The sequence below is a fragment of the Triturus cristatus genome, chromosome 9, assembly GCF_964204655.1.
Source record: "Triturus cristatus chromosome 9, aTriCri1.1, whole genome shotgun sequence".
Taxonomy (NCBI): domain Eukaryota; kingdom Metazoa; phylum Chordata; class Amphibia; order Caudata; family Salamandridae; genus Triturus; species Triturus cristatus.
Window position 1 is genome coordinate 300908720 of NC_140592.1, and position 17142 is coordinate 300925861.

Here is a 17142-nt window from a genome sequence, read left to right on the forward strand (position 1 = left end):
AAAGAGAATTGCACCTCCAAAAAAGGAAGCTGCACCCACATGGAACTTCAACATTGTACTCGCACAACTTAAGGCAGCATTTGAACCCTTACACAAGGTAACATTACAGATGCTCACACTAAATATTGTGTTCTTAGTAGCCATTACCTCTCTACACAGGGTAAGTGAATTGCAAGCGCTCACCTGACAAGAGCCGTATTTCGCGGTACACAAGGACAAGATTGTCGGGATGACAGAGCCCCAATTCATGCCAGAGGTTATAGCACAGTTTCACATGAATCAAAATATTCAGATACCAAGTTTCTTTCTAATGCCAAAGAGACAGGCAGAAAGGATATTACACACTCTAGACTCAAGATGTGCATTCATGTATTACATAGAAAGAAAAAAGGTAGGCAGAAAAACAAAACAGCTTTTTGTGTCCTTTGCAAAGAGTTTTCTAGGAAGATTGCTTATGAAGAACACATTTGTAAGATGGATAGCTCAGACCATTACCATTGCTTTCTTAGCAAATACTTCCTTAAAAGACATTTTTATGGCAGCTACTTGGTAATCAGAGCACATGTTCACAAGACATTATTGCATAGACTTTCAGAAGAACAATGAAGCACAAGTAGGACAAAGGGTCTTACAACATCTGTTTTCAAGTAAGTGCTCATCTTCTACCCAACCTTCACCGTAGTAACAAACCGCTACTAAATCAATGCACAGCATGTGAATACAGAACAGATTCACACTACAAACTGTATAGTTTCTTGCCTGTCGGATAGTTTTGCAGCTTGAAGTATTTCTGGATTCACAAGCGAACCCACCCACCTCTGCCAATAAGATAAGAGGAAACCGTCCACAAAAAAATCTGAAGATGGTGAGCAAAGGTGGGAGCTTCCGGAGGAAGGATGCAGACACCCCATGGCGACACCAAATGGAGGTCCGTTGACGCCCACCAACAAAAAAAACTGTAGAAAGACAACGTTTTTTTAAAGAAGTAACGGAGAATTCCAGACCCAACCACTAGATGGTGGAACAATGCCCCGCTTGCGAATCTATAAATTCTTCAAGCTTCCAAACTACACCGGCAGTTAAACTATGCGTTCACCACCCTTCTAGAACTCCCGGTAGTTCCACACGAGAAACTCCCCAACAGGCCGGACTTTCTCACGCAGAACCATGGAGAAATCAAACAAGATATCAAGTCACTCAAACTTGCAACCTAGGTCCTGGATTTTGGATACCATAACCTTCCACCCAACATTCTTAAAGCGGTGCGCAGGCCTACTACTTGTGCGTGTTATGTGGCTAAGTGGTAGAGATTAGTTTACTATTGTCGGTCTAAACATATTGACCCACTAGCAGTTAAAGTACAAGAAATTGTCTGCTACCTGTTTCATCTGCAAGCTTGTTTGTCTTTCACATCCATAAGATTACATCTAGCAGCCCTAGCTGCTTATCTTTAGCAACACATTTCCCTCTTCGGAATTCCTGTCTTTAAAGCTTTTATGATAGGACTTAAGAGTACTATCTCCTCGGGTGCCACCAGCCCCGATGTGGTATCTTAACAAGATTAATGGGCCTCCATTTAAACCCCTCCACTGCTACCCCTCAGTTTCTCTCTTGGAAGATATAATTTCTGGAACCTTTCTTCTAAATATTTAGAAGATGGGTTTGTACTCCGCACCAACTCTCTTCCAAAGGTGGTCCCCCAGTGACACCTCAATTAATCCATTGAACTTCCTGTTTGTTTTTTTGGCCCTCAACCTGACTCGGTTGCGGAAAAGGCTCTCCATAGATTAGATGTTAGACAAGCCCTCGTCTATTATAGTGACTGACCTAAATCTTCAGGAAAATGCAACTTTTTGTTGCTTTCTCCAAACCCCATAAAGGCAAAGCCCTTTGTAAATCAGGCATTGCTAGATGGATTGTCAAATGCATACAAACATGCTATCCTAAAGCCAACTGAACATTAACTATCCCTCCTAGAACCCACTTAACTCTGAAAAAAGGATTCTCTATGGGTGACCTTCAGAATATTCCTATTGTTGACATTTGTAAAGCAGCTACATGGTCCACACCACATTTTTACAAAACATTGTATGGATGTACTGGCCCACCAACAAACTGTTGGCCAGGCAGTTCTACGTACACTTTTCCAAACCAGTGCAATTTCCACAGACTATCCACCTCTTTTATGGGAGGACTGCTTTACAGTCTATGCACAGCATGTATTTCTACAGCAAAAAGTGCCTTGAAAGGAAAACGTTACTTACCCAGTAAGCATCTGTTTGTGGCCTTATCCTTTTAGTGTGTAAGGGTCAAGTCACTTCCTAAAACAGGTTTTAAGCCTGTGAGGACTGTCTCAAACAAATGTTGTTGACCGATCCTCACCAAATTTGCCTGTGGTGCCCGAGGGTCAAGCCACAACTCTAAGGCCTGCAGTGACTGCTTGTTGATGAATCCGAAGGCCATACAAGACTGCGAGGTGAAACTGTGTGTTGCCAAGCGCCAGAAGACTCCTCTATGAGACCGATCCAAGTTGAGAAATTAGTCCAAGTCCCGTTCAAGATCCGGATGGCGGCAGTCATTCCAGAAGTCTCTTAGTTTCGATCCGATTCATCGGGTAATTCAAAGAAAAAACACAAATCTATTCAGGACTTAGACCTTTTCCATCCCTCATATTCCCATGAGTAGGTGCGGGGCCAACATACGTCTCAATCTCAGTTCCAAAGTCATTATACTTTAATGCGGATCCCGCAGCTTGTTGCGGCACAACCCAAGTTTCCAAGTTCACCGCCACTCCAAAATAGATCGAAGATTTTACAAGGCCATGCTCTGACTCTTTGGATCCTTGCTGGCTCCCTTTGGCACGACTGCAGGTCCCATGGGCTGAGCGGTTCTTCATCTGGAATACCACTGACAGGCTCACCCGCATTGCCATTTAGACTCTGCCAACCGATAACACGGTTATCCCCAGCTCCATTCCAGTCTTGACACCACCTCTGGCGCCACCGTCCACACCAGTTCCTGGTGCCTCAATACTGACTCAATCTATTCCAGAAACCGAGACCCCATTTGTAGTCTCTCGAGTTAAATCTGAGCCAGACCAACCACTTCCAAGGATGTGCCCGGCAGCCGTAGAGGCTCCACTTAATCAGCTTCTACAATGCATAACACACCCTGTGTTCCCTCTTCCACACAGATTCAGACAATTACTATGATGTGAGTGATGAGGAGGCACTAAAAAAAAACTGGGGAAGAAGCAAGCAGAAAGCAGTGAAGATGAGGGGAAAGCAAGGAAAAGGCACTCGAAACTGGGAGAAAAGCAAGCAGAAGACAGGAGCATGAGCGATGCAGCAGCACAAGCAGAGCTGGGCCTGCTCAATGGGGTCACGCTGCGGCATCTATTAATTAGGTCCTGAGATGAGGGAGAGGCACTGGAATGCAGTGGGTGGAGTGAGGTGGAAAAATGGGTGGCCGGTGGGAGCGGCAATCGGGGGGGAAAACATGTAGAATACAGTGAAAACGAGGGAAAAGCAAGGAGTAAGCATTGAAACGAGGGAAAAGCAAGCCTCTAGGAGAATTGGTATGACTACCTGCAAGAGGATACTGGGCTTGATACTTCCCCTGAATTGGGGTGCTTCTCACCCACGTGTCCTGCCACTGGAGAGCGCTTCTTACATCATGGTGATGCGTAGGTCAGCCGAAGTCCTTGACTTCTAGCTCCCCACCTTGTATGTTATGACCAGTGTCCTGACAGAAGTACTCCAGCCAGTGCAAACATCTACTGAGCCCCTCTTGCCTTTTAACAAGACCCTTTTGGATACCTTGTTGTTGGCATGATCCAACCCTTGCTCTGGTCTCCCTTTTAATCACCAAACTGCATGTCGTCACCACCCTGCCCAAGGCAATCCTGCATTTTTTATCTTAGCACCTCTTACCTGAGAGCTTGCTGCTGCAGGTGTCTGTGGGTAAAACTAACCCCAACACTCAGCAGACTATTCCACCTGGCAGGGAGTCAAAACTGAAGGAGACGTTCAGGAAGAGAGTCTTCTCATCCAGCAGTTTGGCCCTTCATGCCAGTAAATGCCAGCTGTATGCTGGGGCACTATTCTGGCGCTCTTTGGAATTCGGTGTCTCAAGTCCTCTCTGGTGTCCATGAATAACTCCTTTGGAATTCGGTGTCTCAAGTCCTCTCTGGTGTCCATGAATATCTCCGACCTGTCCGCGCCCCTGCCATAAAGGACGTTCATGACCCAGCCAAGTTCACCGCCAAATGAATCTGCCACCAGTGTTGGCGTTTGCTGCCATTCTTTGCTGCGGTCCACTGGTTTTTCAGGTGACGTCCAGTTTACCCTCATGTACATGACGTTGGAAAGTACTTGCCTGTTTGGGGGAAAAGACAGACTTAGGTCTTAAGCGGTTCAGAGAGAGCCCTGTCGCGGCATTCTCCCTGGTCTTTGCTGCCCCACATGCTCCTTTCCCGGTTTTGGCAGAGGTATTGCGTACTGGCAGGTAATCAACCCCCACATGGTGGCCAGCAGTTTTTCGATCACGGATTTGGTGCCCACTTCCCCCGCAGTCAAGGTCAACTTGCCACCCAGCCCACTACATCACCCCTGTAACAGCACATCCAAAACCCCTTTAGCCTGCCCTTACTGTGACACTGCCACCAGATTTGAGGGCAGGATCTAACGATTCTTACTGGGTTGGCTGGCCATAACATCAGACAGATGTGTCCTGCAAATTGTTCGTAACGGCTAAGCTCTACCCTTCATTTTCATAAAAGTTTGCTTACACCAGAAGTAGCATGATTGTTGTTCAAGCTACTTTATGGAACACAGAGGCCTTTGTCTAATTTTTAGATTTGTTGCACCCTCTGAATGCCTTCCTCTAAAAGTAAAAGAATGCATGTTCACCTTGCCCAGGTCTGGTCTGCCCATGACCCTGTAGTTTGGATAGTGGCGTTGGACCTACAGGACACACATTTCCATATACCCGCCTTGCAGACCCACTAGTCCTGCCTGCAGTCCCTAATGGAACCCGAGCATGTGCAGTTTACTGTGCTCCCCTTTGGGCTGTTCAGTGCCCTTTGAGTGTTCATGAAAGTGATGGTGGTAGTGGCTGCAAATCTTAGGTCGTCAGGGGTACGAGTCTTCTCTTACCTCGAAGTTTGGGTGTTCAAGGCGAGCTCGCCCCAACGGTCCTCAACCACCCTCAGATGACCGCGAACCTCTTGTCATCTTTGGGATTCTCTATCAACATTAAAAAGGCACACCAGACTCCTCAGACGCTTCCCTTCATCTGAGCCATTCTGGTCAGTTTGGTTTTGTCTTTGCTGTGAACAGATAGTACAGGATATTCAGGGTATGATCCTTTTCTTCGAGCTTCGGTCCTGGATTTCAGTGAGGTGACTGTAAAGCTACTGAGAGAGGTGGAGATCAGATGCATTTGTTCTTCAGTGGAGGCTTTGCTCCTTATCAACCTCTTAGTCTTGCGGGCCATCCACTTAGCATAAAAAGGCCTTCTTTCCAATCAAAGGGGAGGATTTATTTTTAGAGAAAACCACCACCATGTAGTACTGCAACAAGCATGGCAGGGTGGGATTGAGGTCCTTGTGAGGTCCTACTCTTCTGGAAGTGGTTGGAACACCAAGGGATTTTTCTGGGGGAGCACCACCTGCTAGGATCCCTAAATACCAGGGTGGCCAAACTCTGCTGCCAACTCCTAGCGGTTTACAAATGAGTTACACCCGGAGGTGGCATGAGGTATTTTCTGCAAATGGGAAGAGCTTCGGTCCTATCTTTTTGCCACTGCTGAGAATATTCAGTGTCAGCTCCTTGCTATATTGAAGCTCGGGACTTCTGTCTACTTTTCCACTACTACCTCTCCTGCCCCGAGTTTTGAAGATTAGGAACGACTAGGCCCAAGTCATCCTAGTGGCACCAGGTTGGGCAAAGAGAATGTTGTACCCATAACTCCTGTGCATGAGAATTTGTTCTCAGATCATGCTACTGCTTTAGGAGGATCTTGTGTCTCAATAGCAGGGCAGCCTCTTGCACCCGGGTCTGCACAATCTTCCCATCCACTCTTTGAGACACAGCCGCAGCAGTTGACTGTGTTTGAGCTTCCACTCTTAGCTTTTACATCGATCATACTGAACACCATCGATCAGCTCTTTATTGGTTTCACTGGATCGCGAAAGGCCAAAACTGTGTAGAAGAGATATCTCTCATTGCCACTCAGGTTGGATCATACTCTGTATCAACATCTGCTACGCATTGACCAAGAAGCAGACCCCAGAAGGCTTACAGGCTCGTTCTCTCAGAGCCAAGGCTGTTAACCCTGCATTGGCATGTGGAGTGCAGGTTCTAGATATTTCCCAGGCTGCTACATAGCCATTGCTTCATATAATCGCAAAACACTACTACCTGGAAAGTCAGTCACTTTGCTCGGTCTTGCAGGACCTTTTGGTCTGAGCTGGGACACAAACCTACCTAGAGGGTACTGCTTTGGGATGTATTAAAGTGAGGATTGTGCGGTTGTGACTGCAGTTTCCTCAACAACGCTCCACTTCCTCGTACTGTGAATTGGTTTCTTTTTCCCTATACAAAGGTCTTGAGGCTGGGGATATACACACTGGTCACAGCTAATCAGCTGATGGGCTCTGAGTGTGGCGAGAGCAGCCTAGAAAGTGCGCATATGTGGTGCTTTATACGCGGCTCTTCACGTCTCTTTCGTAGAATCACATTGTTGGGGTGGTGCTGCACAACGTCGCATATCAATGCACAGGAATAGTGCTGAAGATTTTCCAGATCCAGTCTGATGCAAGAGAGATATTCAAAAGGTGGGGAGCCTGTGGTTAGATAGTGTGGTGTATCCACCAGACAGAGCTTTGCAGAAGGTAAGTAACTTTAGGAGCTCAACCAGTATGTGGCAGAATTTTGCACAGCATGCAAATTTGTAATAGATGCAAACTTCTATTACACTAAAGTAATATTTTTCTATCTCTATTAGAATTCTTAAACTCGTTCTCCATCGCCCCTCTTTCTCCATGCAAACTGTCAACTATCCCTCTAACTTTTATAGGTGGAAAGAAAATGAACCGATGTTTTGTTTGCATGCTTGTCAGAGGTCCGTGCCTCTGGCATGCACACCATTTGTTGTTTGTAAGTTATGCATGCAAGTGATTTCTGTGTCAATTTCTTGAGCCTTCAATGGAGTCTGCTGAAAAAAATGTATCACTATGATAAGTAACTTTTATTGACTTTATAGTCTGTTAATAGCATTCTATCCTAAGAACGGAATTGAACACAGTAAGCCCTACAGAGAATAATATCCTAAATTTGTTCATAAATGAATTTTACATGCAAAAAAGTAATGGAGTACTGTCTGTTTAAATGCAAATGTTTCCTGTGAGTATAGGGAGGCTAAATGTGCATTACTGATTAATAGTCTTTCCGGCATTTTCCTCACCTTATGAATTTTCCCCAGGCTCCAAAGTGGATTAAACATTCTTCTCTCAGCAGTGGCCCTTTATGGCTGTCCCAGTGCGCCATGAGGGTTAAGCCGCAGTTTAATTGGCTTTGAATCGAAGGACATCTTTGTATATTTGGGGTCAAGTGGCTTACTGGCCTCAGTTCCTGTTTCCCAGGGCTTCATCTACTTGAGTCCAGAGTGCCTACAATGCTTCAATGAAGAAACTCCTCAGTATTTTTAGTGATAAGTTTAAATGTCACTTTCTAATGTTTCTGGGTTTAAACTCTGTTGATGTTGCCCCAAGATGATGCATTTGTCTGATCCAAGACAGCACATACTGATGTGTGCATCTGACAAATTCCTCTTGGCTTGTTACTTTTGCTCCTTATCCTCATAAAAGGCTACCTATGAGTGCAGTGCTGCATTGTTTTTAACTAGGGTGCCCAAGGACACCCTAAAATATTCCATCCCCCCTTCCTTCAGGTAATTCACTCCAGAGTCACAGGGGAACCACAGAAATCACCACAGTTGTCAAAGGAGAAGTTGTTGTCTTCCTCAAGTAAATGGTTCTGCTTCCGGGACTTTTCGCTATCTCTGCAATGCAGTTACCCAACACTGGCCTCTTCATCTTTGTAGCAGATTTTAGTCAACAGTGAAGCGCCTGTTTCTGCCATCCCCTTCCGGCCCAGCTCCGGTATATGCTTTCCAAATGGCCATGCTAGAAGTCTACTGTTCTCTGCTTTGTTCATGAAGAGGGGCTTTGGATTGGGAGGGGGGGGCTGGCGGGGTGGGTGGTTCCGATCTCGAGTATTCTGCGCTGCCAGAGCTTTCAAGTAGTGTCACTGACTCCATACCTCCACGGGCTCTGGCCTTAGCATTGATTCCAGAGAAGCAGGAGACACTCCATAGGCAGTGGCTAATATGCTGCCGATGCTGTCCTGAGATCCTGTTTCCACTCAAATTATGAACCCTTTAAAGGTGGAGGACCTCATTGGAGTGATGAAGCAGGTTTTGATCGTTTGACATTGGTGGACTCCTTCCTTAGTGACCAGAAACATGCACTTAATTAGTGAATATTTTTATCGGACTCTGACGCTTTGGAGATGCTGAATAAAGAATATTCGAGACCAGAGGAAGATGTGTTGGAGACTGACAACCTTATTCCTCATTAGAATGCAGAACCTGATCTCTATTTGGACTTAAACATGCTAGTGCCATTGATATGTCTCCAAGTGACATCCCTGATCCTTTTAGGCCTCCTTCAGAGGAACTTGTCCTTTTAATCTCTCTGTACATAAAGCAATTGAGGGAGTTGAATTTCCACGCCAACTGTGGAGCCGAAATACAACATACAGATTGTAAATCCTGCTTCCTCTGTTTTAGAAGCTTTGTCCTCTTTCAGGGAGATCCTTTTGGAGGCAGTTTCTGCTGGCTGGTAGAAGCCTTCTTTGGGCCAAGCGGTACAGACAGATCTGTTAATTAGGGAAAATAGCTATTCGCTTTCCAGAACATAAACCTTTATCATATCTAGTCATTGGTGAGCAAGATGCTTTAATCTATTTTTTAATTGCTCCTTGGACTCAGCCGATATGCTTGCTTAAACCATGGCCGCTGTGGTTACTTTGCGTAGACATTCCTGAAAGTGCTCCACAAGCCTCTATCATGGACATACCCTTTCAGAGAGTGACTCTTCTGATAGGACACTACTTTCTCTCTAAAGCACCCTAAAATGAGTTGCACTCATGTCATGCTCACTTGACTTGGCCTGCTGACACTGCAGTATGACGAGCAGTACTGCTTCTTTTTAGGCTTCAAAATTGCAAACCATATGAAGTAGGCATCCCTCCCAGGCCAGTCTCACCAGCAGCCATATTGCTTCTTTCAGGCTTGGGTGGATCTTAGGCATGAATTCATCAGCAGCTCCAACCCCCACCATCTACTGTATCCATTGCCTCCAAACCGCTGATCCCCCTCTCCCTCCACCATCACCAGTTAGAGGGGAGAGACCACTTATTTCACCAATTAGATCATTATGACTGATTTCGGAGTGTGCAGCTTATCCCTGAGAGCTATGCCCTTCCCTTCGCCCGGTTTGTCATCCTTCCCACACAATGTGCTCTCCAGCACATGCATCGGTCCTAAAGGAGGAGAAGCTTCGTCTGCTAGAGAACAAAGAAGTGGTGCCTGTGAAGGACTTTAGCACAGGATTTTACTCCCTTTGCTAGGTTCTAACAAATGTGGGACCTCATATACACCCTAGAACTATTTCGTCTTCATTTGACAAGTCCAGTTCAAACCCCGGTTCTGCAGGTCATCCGTTCTGGGATTGGATGGCTTTCTTGGATTTCCAGGATGCCTACTTTCCTCCGATTCCTTCAGTACAGAGGCGTTACTTCAGATCCACCTGGGAGTTTCAGCACTGTCAGTTCATGGTTCTATCTTTTAGTCTGACGGTTTCACAAATGTTAAGCAAGGAGATGGAGATGCAATGTAAACCTTTTTCTCTGGAGACTAGTGTTGAGCGCCAGGAACCCCCTGGGGTTTGGTGTGAACTGGTCCACTACTTTTAGACTAGCAATAGTGCTTCCCACCTGGAAGCAGGCAAAAATCCTGCAGCTTCTGAAGAAATCCCAGACTGACTCTGGCATACCTTCCAATTACATACCTATTTCTTTTCTTCCTTCCATCTCTAAATTTCCAGAGAAGCACGTTAACTATCCGCTCCCCCAGTTCCTAGAAAGGTACAGTTTATTGCATCCAAACCAATCTGGCTTTTGCCCCAGTTTCATTATTGAGACTGCGCTAGTGGAAGCGGTAGATTATATCGGGGGTGCTTTAGACGTCGGAAGTAGTGCAGTGCTGATTAGAACTCTCTGCAGCCTTTAACATGGTACCCCCATACCACTCTCTTGGCCCGTCTTCATGCTATTAAAATTAGGGTTTTTTGCATGGGACTAGTTGGCTTTGTTCCTTGAGGGAAGGAGTCAAGAGGTCTGGTAACCTCTTTATTAGTCTGGGTTGCGTGATGTACAAGTGGGAGTGCCTCAGGTCTCAGCTTTGTGTCCTTCACTATTTAATAGTTATCTCACTCCATTTGCTCTTTTGGCAGAGGACCTCGGAGCAAAAATATTTATGCCGATGACAACCAGCTACTGTTTTCTGGGGCAGGGATGAAGTATTCGCTGACAACTGTTTTCCAGTGGCTGATACTTCACCAGCTCAAATGAAATGCCGAAAAGATTGAGCTGCTCCTTCTTTTTTTTTTTTTTTTTTTTTTGGGTGCAGAGGTACATGATCCTTGGCAGTCTTTTTGGCCTATGGACGCTCCGCCTCCACTATGCCACACTAGCTCGGCTAAGAATCTAGGCATTGTTTGATGGCGGGCTCTTGTTTTTGCCTCAGGTTAATGCAGTTGTGGGGATGTGTTTTGGCTTGCTGCGTATGCTAAAAGTTTTTGCATTTTCTCTTTTTCAGCTCAAAAACAAGTAGTAGAGGCCTTAATTACTTTGAGCCTTAACTCCTTTAATGCTCTGTATCTGGGCCTGCCTCACTATTTGATTAGCAAACTTCAGGCGGTTCAAAGTGCAGCAGCTCATACTCTACTAGGCCACCACTGAGAACACATGTATCCCACACCTAAGGGCGTTGCACTGGCTCCAAATGCGGAAAAGGATCCTTTTTAAGGCCTTGTTATTGGTAAATAGGGCCCTTCATCCGGCTTGTGCGGGGTGCCTCAGAGCTAGGATCTGTTTCTATGCTCCAGCCAGGTGCCTTCTCTCAGCTAACCATTTTCTTGCCAAAGTCCCACGGATTCGGCGGTCTAGAGCGGGTGGCAGGTCCTTCTCGTTCTTGGAACAGTCAGCGTGGAACAAAGTCCCTTTGGAGTTATGAAACATTTTAGCCACCTCCCAGTTTAGAAATTAATTGAAGACCTAGCTTTTTAATCTGGATTAATGGTTGGGTGTCTCACCAGTCAATACGTGAGGTGCATTGCGCCAGAACACTTCTAACTTCATTTAAACATGTATTTGGAGCAGTTCAGATTGTTCTGATGGCCTTCCATATACTGATTCTGCACAACATCAATAGGCATGGTGTCTGGTTCTGACCCGGTATTGAAAGCCCTTTGCTTGTGGCACTGTGCTCCTAAAATGGGCATCTTTCCAGTGGCAGCCCATCCTCTGGGCTGCCTAAATGTGAGGTCATTTGCACCATGTTGCCTCTAGCTCAAGGACCCAGAGAGGCCAGGCATACCCAAGGGGACGGGGGATGTTATCTTCTCAGGAGTGGGATGCCCACTTGGGTATCAGTTTGCCACAGCCCAGAATAGGAAGTGTCCCCTGCGGTTATGAAACAACCCATAACTCCATCTCTTTGGATACCTTTAGAATTGACGATTTGCAGGGTCTGCCCTTAATTATTCCCACTAATTACCTTTTTTCCTCTCCAATGGAAATTGCGCTGGGCTAAAATCCGGGCTGAACCCCTGACTTGGTTTTTTTATTTATTTATTTTTCTCGCCATGCCTCCTAAGACCCGAGCCAGACTTATGCAAATCAGCCATGGTCCTGCTCCAGTAAGAAAAGCCAAGCCTGAACTGCCATGCCTCGTTCCCTTTGAACGGGAATACATGCATTCTCAGACTACTTTTGGCCTATTTGGGCCTCCTCAGAGGAATGCAACTTGGATTCTATGGCACAGTGAACACTGTACCCATGTCTTGGCAGATTAATCTGATATGCCACTGATTCTGCGGGTTCTTCGATATAGGGGTGACCTGCTTTCACAGCAAGTGTCAGCTTCTCAACACCAGTTGTCTGACAGTTTATTGTTCCACAGTGGGATTTGAATTTCTTGTTAACCCTTAGTCATGTGAGCTTCACCTTTCTAAGTGTCTTTACAGTTATCCTGTAGTTACTGACAACAAAGTTTCTTACCAGTAGAGAAAACATTGGCCTATAGACTTGGCAAGCTTCAGGGTCTTTCAAACTAACCACATTTCAAGTTTGTTCTAGTGTGCAAAATTGTTCTTTGAGCCTTCAATCTGTCTGAAGGTTTTGTCTGTCTTCCTCATGGGCCAAGTTATTACTTTTGCATTTTCCTGCTCCTCATCCCACCAAGAAGGAGATACTAAATAGGCTGGAACCAGGCGTGTGGTGACATACCACAGCACCTGTAAAAGCAAGAGAGCAGATCCTTGCTGGAGCCAAGAAGGCGGATTCGATCAGTATTGTTAGGTTACTGTTACACAAAGATCTGTTCTTCCGGATGAAATTTGTGTCCACTGTAAGATCTATGGCAGTGTCTGCTGCTCTTACTAGTAATGTCTCAGTGACTGAGCCGTTCAGCCACTTTGGAAATATTTGCATACCTTTGCAAATTGTCTCACTGCTCAGGCTTGCAGTAACCAAAAGTTTGCCAGAATTGTATTACATTATCGTTCATAAGAATCTGTGGGAAGAAGCATCGATCAGAAGCAAAGTTAATTCTTGTCTAATGTTGTTTCTGGTGGATACTATATCGTCCTGCAGTTTACTCGCCACCTGCACTCATCCCATATTTTAAAAGTCATTAGCTAGCTCAATAAAATCCCAACTGTGAGAAGTTGGGCTGGCATATGCTGGTCACTAGTTATAGTGGCCACCTTGCACCAGTCCAATTCGACTCTTAAGGTGATAGCTTTCTTTAAAGGTTGTCTTTTAAACCTATCCTAGTGGTAGCTGTGGAGAGCAGCCTTCAGGCTAAGTCTTGGAGTGTTAAGCTTATTGTTTTACCATAGATAACCTCTTGAATGACCAAATGAAAGAGTAGCCCACACAGGTATATATATAAAATATATGTTTTTATTCTAAACAGAATCCCACAAGTCTCTTTATAAGGCTAGAGGTAAAGTTACAATTCAAACAAGCATTTATAGATGCAATAAATAGCACTGGAATCACAGGGCCCCAGGGGGGGGCCAAACCATATATTAAAGTGGTATAAGAACCACGACAATTCTACAGACAATGCCTAGGGCATTTAGGATCGCTGGCCCCTTGAGAATCCACCCCAGGTTATGAGGAAGGGGCGCGTGCAGTGGGAATAGCTGCTATCGGGATCTCTATTAAAGCCTACGGAGAATGTTGCGGTTTGATTTAAACAGTTTAAAGACACTTCTAGCAGGAGTTAAAAGTTAAAAACGTAGAGTTAAGCTTTTGAGGAGCCCACTACCACAGGAGTACCTATGTACCACTGTTACCTGCCCCAGGGAAGCCGGGTGCATAGGTAGTTTTCGATGTCGGGTCGCGGGCTGATTTTCAATGGGAAAATGTACAAAACTGCTGCTAGCCAAAAGTGTTGATGATGCCGTGAAGAATGAAGTTGTAGATCTTGTAGAGAAGAACCTGAAAGCAGAGGGGACAGAGTCTGGGTCACGACACAGTGACCAGGGAGCTCAAGGAAAAGAGCCCTTCAATGTCTGGTGCTTCAAGTGGAAAAAGCGTAGCTTGGATCTGCAGCCACGGTCTCCGGGAGGCTTCAAGGAAGGCCAGCTTCTGGAGGGCTACTGTCCCACGAAGGATGAGGGTCGCTGCGGTGTTAGTGTCCGGATTGGATCCACTAAGCCTTGGCAACCGCAACCCACGCCAGATGAACAAATCAGCTACTGGTGCAGACCCACGAGGTCTGTGAGAGGTCTCCTTCAAGGAGACTGTAGAGCAGGCCTGGAACAACCAGAAGAACTCTTAAAAGTAAGGATTGTCCTCCGCCAGGGCCCACAAGTCAAGAGACAAGGGACCGCAGAAGGCAGCAATTTGAAGTGCGTAAAAGGGTGCCCACGGGCCACCGGAGTGAGCTAGGGCGCTGATCTTTGTCACAGTTGCTGCTGAGAGGTTGGCTCAATATTGGGCCAAAGCACAACTTCCCCACTGGTCGGGTCGTGTGCTACGCAAGAGGTGGCCGGTGTCCTGGGGTATCGGGGATCTCGGCACCCACGCGGTCCACGGTGCTCAGACTTGCTGGGCACGCTCACTGGCCTCTGGGATGCTAGGAAACCCACCTCAAGGTTGAGAGGAGTCGATGTCCAAAGGAGCAGCGAAGTTCCAACCGGGTCACTTGCAGTGTTTCAGGTGCCTGCCAAGCAGGGGGGTAACTCCTTTACCCCAAGGGAGATTTCTTCAGTCAGCTGGGCAGCAGCTCGTCGAAGGTTAAGTCTGTAAAGTCCAAGATTAATCTGACTCTCTGGGGACACACTATTCACCTTTATCCACAAGATTAGGGGAGTGTCCAGATCAGTGTCCACCAATGGGATTTGAGGCGGGAAAGGGTGGCTACACCCTCTCCCCTTTGTGTGTTTCCCGCCTGGGCGAGGGGCAGGATGCCCCTGAACCGGTTCCAGGCGGTGTATGCAGAATGTAGGTGCTGTAGCAGCCTACGTGCAACTCTGAAAGGCATCCTATGGTGCACTCACCCAGTTCCAATCCACATAGCCTGTCTGGGAAGGTGCTGGCACCTCCCTGCATCAGGATCCCTATTGTCCAGCTGCCGAGGTTGGGGTTTTGTCCAGCAACAGGCAGTCAGTCTTGTGGGTGGCGAGTAACATCCATTTTGTGATACGTGTGCACTTTTAAATTGGTGTCAAAATTCTGCCGCTTTTCCCATATCGCCCCTCTAGCAAGGGGGAATCATGCCCTCATGCCCATGGCTGGACTGGGGGTATGATTCCTACATGTTTGACACCAAACACGATATGGTTCTGAGCAGCCATTCTCAAGTTATCACGCTATCGCGATATACATATAATGCGGTTAAGAGTATATGGTATGGCTACACTACAAACAACCCAGCAATGATTTTTACGAGGATTGCAGAGGGGCCCTACTCAGGTAGGGGTCCCCCTCACACATATCCCAGCACCCTGCCTTGTAGGATTAGCAAGGCCTGCTTGAGGGGTGACCAATGTGAATACATGTGTTTTGTACATAGGTGGGATAGAGGGTACCTGTATCCCTGTAAGGGGGTGCAAGCACCACTTTACCCAGACTACAGGAGTGGTCTGGTGGTGTCATTTGGTATGGCTGTCCCAGGGTGGCAGAATAAGTGCTGCAACCCTGGTAGGCCTCTGAGGGACCCATGCCCTGGGTACCTAGAGTACCATCTACAAGGGGCTGGTAGGGTGTCCTCCGTATCCTATTGGAATGTACCTAGGGTACTCACATCACTTTTAGGGAGGAAGCAGATAGGCTGGGGTCCTGGATAGCAGGATCCCAGCCAGACTAGTCAAAAACCATCCAAATACCAGGCAAAAAGTTGGGGGCAACCATATAGTCAGATTCCACCTTCCTACACCAACATATGTACAGATGCTAAGATTATTGCTGTAAATAAAGCCATCTTGGTTTCTCACCGTACACCTCATTGGAGTGCTGAAAAAACTTATAGGAACTGATGCCAGCACAACAGATCACTATATATTCACTATAATGAAATAGTGTTGGGGGCTTAAGCTACTGATACACCATCATGGTGCCACCTGTTGATGCTTCTCAGGTATTGCTGGGTGGAAAAATATTTGCCACTGTGGCCTGATAGCTGGGTAATATTCATAAGGTATAGCATAGGAGGGAAGGTATAGTATCCACTTGAAGTATTATCTTCAAAGGATTCTCCTTTGCTGGTGGCGATTCAGTTCCTACAGCCTTCTTTAAGAAATGTTTACAGTGATTCATTGTCTTTATGCCAGATAGTTGCTCAGCTCAGTCTGTCAAGCCCACTGTCTCTACCCTGCCTGTTGTCATGGCCGGGATGATTGCCACTAAACCTGATGCTTTTATTTTACAGAATGTGACCAAGGGAGCCCGACATAAAATTGCTTTAAGCATTCAGAAGTTGCGTGAAAGGCAGAGTGTGCTGAAGTCCCTGGAGAAGGTAAGGAGATGTGTCTACCAATGTTAAGAAGCTCAATGCTTTGTGAGTTAATTCCAGAGAATATGAGCAATAGCTTTGTCATCTTTCACTGTGTTACTTGCTGCCTGAGGTGGGGAATTCCGTAAAATATCTACTGGTGCAAGGAATGGGATGCTTCAGGAATATAGTTGTCCTGAAAAAAAAAATCCAATAGTCTTTGTTGGTGCCATACTGCATGGTACAATTTATGGCAGAGGTGTCTTTATTATCAGGTCTCTGATCAGCGCCTCTGATTGTCAGCGCTTCTGTTATGGCATGGTTTGGAATCTAGCAAGGTTCTGATTTTTGCACCTTACAGCAAATCTGCACACAGTGGCTGGAATTCGGTGTGAAGCGGTAGTTCCTGGATCAAAATCCTATGTTAGTCTGTGCACACCTACAAAATGCATGTTTCGCCAACTCCTAAGCAGAATTTCACATGAGCAAATAGTAGCGTAGATTTTCTTAATTGAAAATGGAATTTACCAAATAGCTAGAAGTATTGTTTTCAGATATGGTTCTATAAACGCTTGTGATTTTCTTAAAGTTAGAAATTGGCACTAATGCAAGGACATACTATAAGAACACTTTGAAGACTTTTAGGCCCCTAATTTATTTTTCTGTGCCCATAATATGTTCGTAGTGATCCTCCATGCTTTAAAAAAAATATTGGCATGCATCTAACATGTTTGCTAAATGATTCCCGCTCCCAAATCAGAAGCAGGTATACAGAGCCCGCACCGGGCC

The 17142-nt window shown here is 46.0% G+C and overlaps 1 protein-coding gene across 1 annotated transcript in view; it reads left to right on the forward strand.

The window, feature by feature from the left end:
• The window catches only part of LOC146797775 (protein Smaug homolog 2-like), an 898446-nt gene that overhangs the window by 152987 nt on the left and 728317 nt on the right, over positions 1 to 17142 (forward strand). The window contains exon 4 of the mRNA XM_085627650.1: positions 16291 to 16377. Coding sequence (XP_085483776.1) covers positions 16291 to 16377 — 87 coding nt within the window. The remainder of the gene's footprint in view (positions 1 to 16290; positions 16378 to 17142) is intronic.